Source organism: Mastacembelus armatus, chromosome 9 (genome assembly GCF_900324485.2).
Source record: "Mastacembelus armatus chromosome 9, fMasArm1.2, whole genome shotgun sequence".
Lineage (NCBI taxonomy): Eukaryota > Metazoa > Chordata > Actinopteri > Synbranchiformes > Mastacembelidae > Mastacembelus > Mastacembelus armatus.
In genome coordinates, this window is record NC_046641.1 from 20,214,550 (window position 1) to 20,226,329 (window position 11,780).

At 39.4% G+C, this 11,780-nt stretch overlaps 1 protein-coding gene across 1 annotated transcript; it reads right to left on the reverse strand.

Annotated features, from left to right (window-relative positions):
- Positions 1 to 84: 84 nt before the first annotated feature.
- Positions 85 to 10,761, reverse strand: LOC113138580 (zinc finger protein 462-like). The gene is made up of 10 exons (XM_026321118.1): positions 10,626 to 10,761; positions 5,110 to 10,091; positions 4,551 to 4,840; positions 4,112 to 4,230; positions 3,660 to 3,791; positions 3,327 to 3,570; positions 2,720 to 2,862; positions 2,409 to 2,632; positions 1,061 to 2,057; positions 85 to 804 (listed from the first exon to the last, which is right to left on the reverse strand). The coding sequence occupies exons 2-10, from the start codon at positions 9,751 to 9,753 to the stop codon at positions 662 to 664; spliced, it is 6,936 nt and encodes a 2,311-aa protein (XP_026176903.1). The 5' UTR covers positions 9,754 to 10,091; positions 10,626 to 10,761; the 3' UTR covers positions 85 to 661.
- Between the last annotated feature and the right edge of the window lie 1,019 nt (positions 10,762 to 11,780).

Here is an 11,780-nt window from a genome sequence, read left to right on the forward strand (position 1 = left end):
TTAACTCGGTTGTAAAGTTGTGTTTAATCACAGCGGCCTAGCTTACATGTCTCAGCGGCGGGATGACAATAAAAGATACATCAATTGAGGGGGTAACACTTTCACTTTATTTAAAACAAATGACATATGTGCAAAGGTCATACAGTGACCATAAGCTGACTTTTCTCTCCACATAGAACTAATACTGTCATTTTTGTGCTTGGTGAAATGATTCACTTGGTCAGGTAAAGTTTTCAAACGGCCAATAGCACCTGAAAGCAGCACCAGCATCTCAACAATCAATCTCAATAGTTTTAGATGTGGGTGGAAACTTGGTTTCTTGGTATGGATGATATAGTTTTGATGTAAGAACTCACGATAGCGCAAAGATTTTTGCATGTTTTACAGTAGTAACCCGTGATTTATACATTACTTCATATTAACATGCATATCCATTAGTCTTAAAACAAACTAAACTTGAATAAAAATAAGATCTTAGTAATGCCCCTACAGTCATTCTTAAAGTTTTAATTATTGAATTTCAGAAATTAAATCCCAGCATAACAGCGTAATCTGTAAAAAGGTTTAAAATCCATAGAACAAACATTTAATAGGGTGTTCACAAATATACAATATATAGAAAAGGAACAGTGGAAACTGGCTCCACAACAAAAAGAAAATATTACATTCCATGTCGCAAAACGTGACGCTCGAGTTCATAGCTGTTCATCAGGTTTCTTCCACAAAACTCACAAGAATACTTTTTCTTGTGTGCAACTGATGGACACAGGGCTTCAGCCGCCACATCCGCGGCTACGTATGTACCTATAAAAAAAAAAAAAGAATAAAGATAAGTTGGTGTCACATGCCATCTCACACAAAGTCCCAAGCAATAATGTTGCTGCTTCAGTATAAAGGCACCTTTATATACAAGCAATGGATACAGGTATTTTAATGCATGTAATATGATGCTAGTTTGTGTTACACTTGACTATGAAATCAAACACTTGTTCTGTTTCTACAATTAGGATTTATTTTGAGTCATTGTGATCAATTTAGATTCAGTGCACTGTGGTCTCACCTCTGTGGACATGTGGTTTGTCAGTCTCCTTTGTCCCGTCTCTCTCCTGTTTCTTATCCTTGCACTGGTTCTTGACACGTTCAGTGATCATCTCTGATTCTTTGTCCTCCTTGAGATATTCATTCTTGAGTTCTGGCATTTCTCCATAAGGCTCTGTTATCTCCTCAGTGTTTCTCTGTTTGTGCACTTGTTCCTCTTTGCATTTTGTAAATGGGACACCTAAGTTGGGTGTAAAATTTAGCAATTGCTTTTCAACTTTCCAACTCTTTCGAGTCGTGATGTCATTTGCCCTCATGTGGTTGGTGACTTTAAATGGTGAAACTAGCTTCATTTTCGCATGATTCGTAGGGCTGTGGCCTAAAATGATGCTGCTCTTTTTATCCAGCAACTGATTATCACTTAGAACATTATTTACAACATCGGTCTCAATGTTCTTCTCCACCTTAACTGTTCCATCCTGATCTACTTTCTCCTGTATGTTGCAGATTCCACCATCTTCATCCAACGCCGGGATATGACGAGGTATAGCATCATTTCCTCTAGCCTCAATCTTTAATATCCTTTGCTGAAGCGTCTTAATTTGTAGCTTGTGGGCCTGTGCTTTTTCAGGTATTTTACATGTTGAGCTCCCTTCTGCTACCTGCTCTGTTTGTGATGTAAACTGCATGCTGCTGTCGACACCGTGTTTTAGTTTGTGCTGTGCTTGGATCTTCTCTTGCCTGTGTTTCGCTACACCCCCTTCTGGACCTTGATCATACTTCTGATTTGTTTTCATCTGCAGTGTCATTTTATCTCTGACAGTATTTTCTACCATATTCTTAGCTAGTGCGTTCTGTGGAACTTCATTACAGTCTGTAATCATCTCCTCTGTTTCCATGTCCCCACAGTCACTGTTGTTGTGCTCAGAGTTTGATAATGGTTCCGCTTCTGGCATCCTACCAGATTCCTCTAGCTCATCAAGACTGACTTGACCCACAAGCTCATGATTTCTCAAAACCTGCACAAAAGAAAAAAAAAATACAACTAAAAAACAAATTTACAAGGACCCACATAGTCCATTGCCACCACAGGAAACAATACAGGGCACAGAAACCACTGAATTAACTTAGGAATCTCTTTTGAATGGTGGTGGAACAAGACACTACATCAAGTTCTTCATAGATGTTTCTTATATCTAATGAAAATAAAAACAAAGCTATGATACTGGCATCCCATACTGTCCCAGGCTGCTGAACATAAAAAAGAATCCTTGATTCTGTTTACTTTTCCAAAGTGGAATAATGTATTATTTCTTCAGAAACAAAGGAATTCCAGTTATGCATAGAGGGATCTAGTGACAAATCCTCACCTGATGCTTATCACTTAGGTGTGCCTCCAAGTCACTCAGCTGAGAGCAGTCAAAGTAGCACAGCCGACACTTGTAGGGTTTTATATCATTGTGCCTCATCATGTGCACATGCAGGTTTTCAGCACTGCCACTTGAGAAAGTACATTTGTGACACCTGAAGATGATGCCTTGAAGGTAGCGTGACAGCTTCGGACGTCGCACATCTATTGGCACAACACGTTTTTCTGGAAAAAAACAAAACAAAAACCATAAACATGACATTAGAATATGAGGGAGTTGGAATATTGAATCCTGTCAAGCAGCTAACCTACCACGATGCAAGATAATGTGATCAATCATGCTGTTCTTGTTCTTGGTCTGGTAGAGGCAAAAGGGGCAGCGGAGGCCTTTCTCATGAGTAGGTTCTGACTGGCAGGTAGAATGACCAGATTCCATGTGCATTTCCAAAGTTTTCCTATTAAAAGGCAGGAGAAACAAGTGATGAAAAAGTATATGAGGTACAAGATGTGGAGAATGTTGACTTTTGCTGAAACAAATATCTTAAATAAAAGAGTAATGTCAATGAGACAATGCAGTGAACTGTTCACTGTAACTTGAAAGGTTTGTATATTTGATTTTCACTACATCTTCAGCACATCAATGAAGATCTATAAATTATGTATTTGAATGCCTGACGTTTTTGTCCTCAACAGTTCCTACAGTAGAACAAAAAAAATATGGCATCTAAGACATGTACATTACTTTAGGCATTATGCCTTTGATTTGCAAAAATTAGTTAGTGACAGAATAACGACAATCACAAGTGCTCATAATCTCTTTTTAAAATTTATATGTTTTTAGTCATATTGAAGAAAAGACTTCAGATTTATCGCCATATAAACAGAACAATGACAATCAGAGTTTTAACAGCATTTTTACCTTGTACCAGTGATAAAGTCACAATCTTTACACCTTAGCATCCTCTTGCCATGGCGGTTTTGGTAGTGTCGTCGTAAACTAGACAGGTGCTCAGAGCTGAAACTACAGATCTCACAGTAAAGCAGACTGCTCTCAGGTAAGACAGTTTCTTGCAGGTTTGCTTTAGATGAGAAACTCGTCTGTGTCATCCAGCTGAACTGGTTCAATTGCCGCTGCACATCTGGGGGTTCCAAGTACAGTGATTCTGTCAATGTATAACAAACCAGTATGTCAATATGATCGGTAATGTAAAGTTAGATTTTCATTTATAAAACATAATCAGAATAGACTTGCTTTCACTCATTTCAAGTTTTTCATCAGGTTCGGGTAAACTGTTCATTTCCTCTGTTAAAATAGCTGGTTCCTTATTGATCCACCGAACACTCTCATCTTGACTGTCACTCTCAGCAGCACCCATAATGACCTCTGGGCATTCAGGAGCAGCATGTATGCACATGGAATGGAAAAAAAAATATTCTGTGAAATATTCATAGTAAAGCAGATGATTTTTATACTCTCCTGCAGGCAGCATTTATTTTAGGATAGTATTATTAAATAGAATCAACTTAAAGAGGGCAGCTGAGTATTATTATTATTCTAAAAATGTGCCATATATTGATCAACCTGCAAACAGTGGGATAAAAAAAATATTCACTGGGGTCAAACATGTCAGCAGGTAAAGAAAGAATAAATGACACATTATAGCATTATCAGTATGAATAGTAGTGGTCGCACAGATCACTCACCTCTGTGTTTTTTCATAAAATGACTCCTCCATAAGCCCATGACAGTTGTCCGATAACAACAGAAACGACATAAAAAAGGCCTTGTAATCCCAGCTTTGTAGAGGACATATTTGTTAATACTGTTGAGATAAAGGCAAAAAACATATTCAGTCAGATACAACCACAATTACCTCATCAATACCCAAAAACATTGTTTTGTATATGAAGGACATGAGATATTTGCAGTTCATACATGTAACTGCTAGCACAAACGTATCGTAAGTAATGTTGAATGAAATGAATAAATCTGCGATTTCTCTTTTGAAGAGCTTGCACTACAAATGTAAGTATTAAGCACACATCTAAATGGTGTGTAACTCTCTGATGACTTTTTCTTTTGGTCATAACTCTTTTAAAAAAAAAAAAAAAAACAAAACAAAAAAAAAAAAAAACTTCTTACTTGTACTTTAGTGCTGAGGTAGGCAGATTGTCCAGTTTCTTGATGGCCGCCACGGCTGCATGGCTGCGCTCATGTGAACGCAAACCTTTCAGTGACTTGAATGTTCGCCCACACTGCTCACAAATGTGCTCGTCTTTTCTTGATTGCAGCTCTGGTTGCTCCGTATCACTGAATTTTGAAGGCAACAACCCAGGAGCTGGTGGCAGAGTGAAGGTCTCTGCTGGTGTCACATCCCACTGAGCCAGCTCTGTCACATTGTCTAGCATTAGCAGTTCATTTTGCTTACAGAGCTGAAAATTAAGCACAACAATGGTCAACAAACTTCAACTCAAAAAACAAGAGTGTAAATTACTAATTTAAGTACACAAAGCTAAAAAAAAATGGCCTACAATAAACAGTCCCTTCAGTAGTTGAATAAGCACCTCTCTAACAGTTGTAACAAAAGCTAACCTTCACCTTCATGAAAGATAAGTTTGTTGCAGGAATGTTAGATTGCACCAGTTTTAGCTCAGAGTACCTAATAAACCATCACCTTAGGGTCTATAGATAGTCAACTTACTTTGATGGGTTTGGCCTCTGGCGATGTAAAGACAAATGCTGCCTTTTTCTCTCCAGCCTTGAATCTTCTGTTCCATCTTGCTATATGGCGGTCCAAGTGACAAGACAGTTTTTTAACTCCATATATTTGTTTCTTGCAGTGTGCACATTTGTAAACTCCTGTGCTCCTCTTTGATGCTTTTGACACCACAGTAAAGTCCAGTTTGCATTCTGAGCGGTGAAAGGTTCCATAGTGAGCAATAAGTAGCTGAAGTGAGTTAAATAGTAAATTTGGGCAGTTCTTACATTTGACATCTGTATTTTCTTCAGATTCTGTGCTAGGTAGGTCGCTGGTCTTTCTGCGTTTACGTTTATAATACTTCTCCAACAACTTGCATGTGCTAAGTCCATCCAATTTGTGTGCGTTTTTGTAGTGACAATACAGGTATTTTCGACACAGTCCTGTATAGCTACACATGCAGCATTCATACCGTGCTTCCTTGTTTTGTGTTGACAGTGCAACTGACTGGCATGTCTCAGCAGTGCCCAACGGTTGACTGAGGTTTGTTTCTGAGGTGTTCACTCCAGTTTTGTTTTTTAAAGAGGCAGTCTGCAACTTTGAGCCCTGGAAGCTATAATCAGGCTTTGTTTTAATTTCATCTGAACAGTCAGAAACTGCAGGCCCATCCTCATCATGGTCCCTCTCACAGTGGCGTTTCAATTTTATAATGGATGCATAGATTTGTTGACATTTTTTACACATGTACCCTCTTTTATTAGAACCTTTTCCAACTGAACAATCGGCTATTTCATCTGTTTGAAGTTCATCCGCCCTGGCTACAAGGACTGGATGCTTCATTTGGCAGTGAGTTAGAGTTCCATGATAGCTAACATTTACATAGGGACAACTCGGACACTTGTAAACTAATATTCCATTTTTTTCTGTCATTTTGCTAGACCGACATGGCTCAGAAATGTTTTCTTGTTGCCGAGTTGAATGGCACTCCGAAGATGTTGGCCCCACCTTCTGAGGGATCTGCTCGTATACTGGTGCATAGTATTTTAGGAAGGCATCCTGTCCATGTTTTTTAGTATAATGGCTTCCAAGATGTTTTTTCCTATAAAATGTCCTTGAACACAGGGCACACTTGTATATATACTCACTAACATTTGAAACAGATGCATTCCTGTAGTGAATATGCAAGTGGCGGCTGAGAGCAATTTTCGTGCTACACCGATAATTGCATTGCTGGCACCTGATCACTGCATATATTTTCTTCCGTAAGAAGGAAGCCTTTGATACTGATCCCTGGGTGCTGTGGCATTTATACTGTTGTATTTTCCTCATAGCTGATGGCTTTGGAGCTGGTTTGAGTGTTTTTGGCACAGAGTCTGTCTTATGGTTCTTCTTGCGGTGCATGTTCAGCTTCTCCAGCGTTGCAAAGATTTGTGAGCAGGTTTTACATATGTACCCACTGAGTCTCACCGTGCCATCAGAACCTTTTTGTTTCACACAATCATCCAAACTATGTAAATGTGTTCCATCCACGTGAAGACTTTCTGCCCTGGACACAAAGGCAGGATGCTTCATCTGGCAGTGAGTGCGAATCCCTTGATAACTGGTATTGACATAGGCACAATATGGACACTGAAAGACATGCAGATGTTTTTGGATCTGTATTTGCTGCTCTTTCTGTGCATTCACATTTTCAGTTACAGCTTGTGGATGTTTCATCCCGCAGTGAGTGCTGAGTCCGTGCTGGTTATGAAAGTTTGCAGGACAGTAAGGGCACTTGAGCATGGTGGGAGATGTCGTTTCTTCATGAGATGCATCAGGTAACGTGTCATATTCAAGAGGCACTTGGTAACTATCAAATGATGCAGGTATTTCATTCTGATCTTCCCACTGGCTGTTAGCACTTAACTTTTTGCTCTTGATGACATCCAGAACCGAGCCATCTTCTTTCACAGACCAAGGATGAACAGCACGGTAGTGGCATGTGATATCTGACATCGAATTACCTTTAAATGGACATGCTTTGCATGAGTATACCCTACTTTCATTCTGCCCAGATCTTTGCGATGATAAGTTACCCTCACTGCCATTGCTGTCAGTATCATAGGTGTGCTGTACTTGAGGTTTCTTCTTTTTTGATGCGTCAGGACCAACATATAACTGAGTAGATATGTACTTGAGGCTTATTTTACGTCCTGGGTGTTGTTCCCTGTAATGCTCATAGAGTACTGCTGCATTTGTGTGTGAGAAAACACACCAGTCACAATGATATCCTGTTTGTAGAGCTCCCTGATTAAAACACCCTCTTAAAACTTCATTGACTGAGCGATTTGCTCTGTGGGCTTTCCACATGTGTCGTCTCAACAAGCAGACAAATCGAGTGGCATATGAGCATCTGTGACATTGAAGGGTTAGGGCTCTCAGTGAGGGTGACGCTGCAAAGCTTTTGTTAAAGTTTTTTACTTTTTCCTTTTTTCCAAGTGTTGCACAACTGACTTCTTGCTGTTTGGCTGTATTTAGATGCAATTTCTGTGTCTGTTCAAGAACCACAGAAGTATACAAATGGATTTGTTCCGACTTGACCTCATATCCACGGTGTCTTTTGAAGTAATGCTTCAGAACTGCATTCACAGAACTTTGCCTATAGTTGCAAAAGTGGCAGAAAAACATATTTTCATCACCTTCATTCAAAAACGGCAGAGGTAGATGAGTTGCAAAGGAAAATGCCTTGGTTTGAGTTTTTGATTTTTCAATTTCAGCATGAATTAAAGCTGTATGTTCAATAATACTTTCACGGCTGAAATTAATGTGATGGTGAATTTGAGTTTGATGGTTCACTATTCCTTTTATTGTTGGATTTCCAAAGTTACACTTTTGGCAGTAAAACAAGTTTTCTGCACATTCATAAGCATTAAATCTTGCCCCAGAAGCATGTGCTTCATCTTTTTCACGCTGAAGTTCATTTTTTCTCCATACCTCAACTTGGTTACTAGTTCTAGAAGCAGAAGACGTACTTTCTGAGGTCTCAGGGTCACCTTGACATTTTTGCAACTTGGCACTGTAGTGCACGATCTCTTGAATACCTACTGCTCCATTCAGAGAATGTTTTGCGTTATGATGACCAACAACGCTTCTGATGTTGCTATTTGAATAACTGCAAAACTGACAGTAAAACATTTTATTTGGTGAGCTGGATGATAACTTGTCCATTCCTGCCGACATTCTGCTGGTTGGTGACTTTTTTGTTTTGATTCTGTCCTCCGCAGATTCTGATTTCTTAATTATGGGAGACTCTGAATAAGTCTGAGAATCTTCTGTGTGCTTCGAACGCACAGGAGTCTTTTGCACTGACAGCTCAGGTGTATCTTCTGCTTTTTTAGAAGATTCTGATGTGTTTGCTTGAAGTGTATAGTCTTCAATTATTGTCTTAGGCTCTTGAGTCATTTCTGGCATCATCTGGGATATCAACAATTTGACATGATCAGACTTTTTGATTTTGTCTATTGTGACCGCTTGATCTGGGTGGCTTTTTTGATAGTGGACATGCATAACAACAAGTGACTTGTGGCTGAACCTACAATTGCTGCACTGATACAAAGCTACATCTGCACCTTTAGAGGTGGGGCATTGAGGTGCGACGTCCTTATGTGGAGTATGGAGTCTCTCAGGAGAAATCCCTTCCAAGTTTTCCGGGCTGGGTGTGTTTTCACATATATTCAGTAGAGATGATCCCTCTTTGCATCTGTTTGCTGAATATCTGCAGTAGAACAAGGAACTATCCACTTTATGTGTTGGGTGAATTTCCTTGTAATGATTCTTCAAAGTGTCCAATTCATCAGTGATAAATGGACACACAAAACATTTGAAAACCAAACAGAGTTCATGTGACTGTTTTGCAAATACATCTGGGGCCCCTGGATGATTTTCTTTATAGTGTATCTTGAGGTCAGCTACATGTAAAAACTCAACTGGACACTCCAGGCAACGAAAGGTAGCGCTCTGATCACTTGGATCCTGAATGTAGACAGTGTTATACTGAATATAAGGGTGGTGGTTCTGATAATGGGTAGACACGTGTGTGACAGTCACATCACTGTAGTCACAGTGCTTACAGAAATACACTGTTGGGATTTCTGTGTCCCCATGAACAAGATTAGCCTTACTTTCGTCTTCATCTTCACTAACCACAAAGGAAAACTCTTTGATGCTTGATGGTTGCTCTCCATTTGAGTCTGTTTTCTCTGGGAACTTTGTGTCTTCCTTGTCTGGTTTTGCTCTTTTGACAGGATAACTGATTGAGCTTTTGTTAATGGTTCTCTTGCCAGTGTTGTTAGGAACACACTGACCGAATTCTTCCTTTGAAATTAAAAGGTGGTCATTTAGTAAAAAACGGTCAGAAATTCTTCTGGAGATATCAGTCTTAGGATTTGCAGTGACTTTAAACACATCACCTCTTTGAGGGCTGGAACTTGAGGGAGATTCTGTCAAAGTGAGGGTTCCTTTGGTGTCATCAGATAATGTCCCTGGGTGGTCCCCGTTTGAGCCAGATGATGCTGGAAAGTACTGGGTGATGGTGCCTTGTGATGGCCTCTTATATGTTTTGAGATCATTTGCTGAGTTCAGTGTCCATTTAGTGTTTGTGGTAGACATAACCGGTCTCTGGGCTTTCTGAAATACTTAGATTTCCTTAACTGTTGACTGACTTTTTTCTGACACTGTTTCTCATGTTCATTTAAATGTCCCAAATACAAGCTTTAAAATCACAGTGCTGGCATAACAAATCCTGAACTGCGGTTTCTGTCAGTGACTTTCTCAGTTCCAGGGTGATTTAAACCAGCATCGGTTACAGCAGTATCTGCATCAAAGCAACACACTCTGTTGAGCTTTCTGAAGATGACCGCACAGTTACTACAGTGAAGACGTGATGGGGGATTCTTCAGTGACAACTTGCTTGTGCATGAGGTCAGACATAGGCGAGGTAACTGAATCTGAGGAGGTAAATAACAGGTAATTATGGATAATATCGCTGGATGCACTACACTGCAGTAACCCTGTTGGAACACTGACTGTGATAAATAAGCGCTTGTATCTTGCCTTCTTATGAAACCCTGGGCCTTACACACGAGAGCAGCTGAGACACAGAAGGACCGAAAACACACAATTATGCACTGCTCAGGGTACAAAATGCCCCGCTGTTGCTACTCCTATCACAGCACCACCGAGGGGTTTCTACAGCGATAAGCAAGGACAAGTGATCTGCCAGTGTTCTTAAGTATTAAAGGAGAATCGACACAACAGCGAAGCAATGACAGTAGAAAGAACATACACCATTAACGTTATTTAAGTTTCGGCTAGGTTAAGTGTTCAACAGGAAGGAGACGACCAATAAACTCTTTCGACAACACGCAAGTGTTCAACAGGAAGGAGACGACCAATAAACTCTTTCGACAACACAATCAAAAGCAAGCGTGGACAAATACAACTTATAAAATGTAACAAGCGCACTTGAAGTATATACTCACGTATGTACACAAGCACAGGATGAAGCTTATGATCAAATGTTTTGAGTTGCTTAATGTTAACAACCTGAAAAACCACACATTTCCGCCATTTTTCCCGCGAGTAAAACTCGCCTTGATTTTTTTTTTTTTTCTTCCTTTTCTTCTTCTTCTTCATCTTCTTCTTCTTCTTCTGATGTTTTGGCGGTTAGCAAACAGCTTTTAAGTGCCACCTGGTGGCCCGAAGTGTGATAATCATCGTTTTATTCACACAACAGTGACATTAAATATTGTTATTTAACATGATAATTATTATTATCATATTAATTATCTGACGCAGTCCAATAATAAGCAACAGGTTTCTGGGAGAAAGTACGATTTTCTTTCACAATACGAAAGTGTTGAATTTTATTACAACAGCCACGACCTGCATGCAACATGCGGGAGCAACTTGTGAAAATCCCCAAACTAATGATATCTAAGGTAAAGAACGGATTAAAGGGGAAATAATTGTTTAAACGCAAAATAACTGTCTAAAAGCAAAACATTTAGTTTGTTGTGTTATGTGCCTAATTCTAGTTGCTGGGTGTTTAGTGTCATCTGTATTTTGTAACTCGGTTCCAAGTAGTGTTTCCTCGTTAAGATTTGCCTAAAATGTGCTTTTTGGTTTGTAAGAAAAGTTTTATAGACTAATCGTTATGGTTAAATGAGGCTCATTGGATGTGCCAAACGTCTGCTCCAAACACCACAGCTTTGGTTTGATTTGAAGTGTCTTTAAAGTGCGAGGGATGTAGGACATATTGTACCTATGATGAGACTGGATATTATCAGGTGTATGAAACTCAGTCGTGACCAAATAGCTCAAATTATTATTTAAACCATTAGATTCATCATATGGAGTTATATCGTTTCTCTGTTTCCTACAGCTATTCTTACTAATGAAGCTGCTTTTATGGCTTAGATGTCGCTGTAATGCCAAATCGGTCTTTATCTGTTAATTTTTAAATTGTTCAAATCTGCATTGTAGTATTCAGAGAAAAACTGTTTGAAGTGTGTTTTATAAGCATCAACAATGGTCATGTGTTTTTGAGTACAACAAACTGATTTTAAATAGCCTTCATATGTGTTGTACCCTGCGACGGCTGTCATTGGTTCCGAGCACTGTCGTTATTTCCTCCG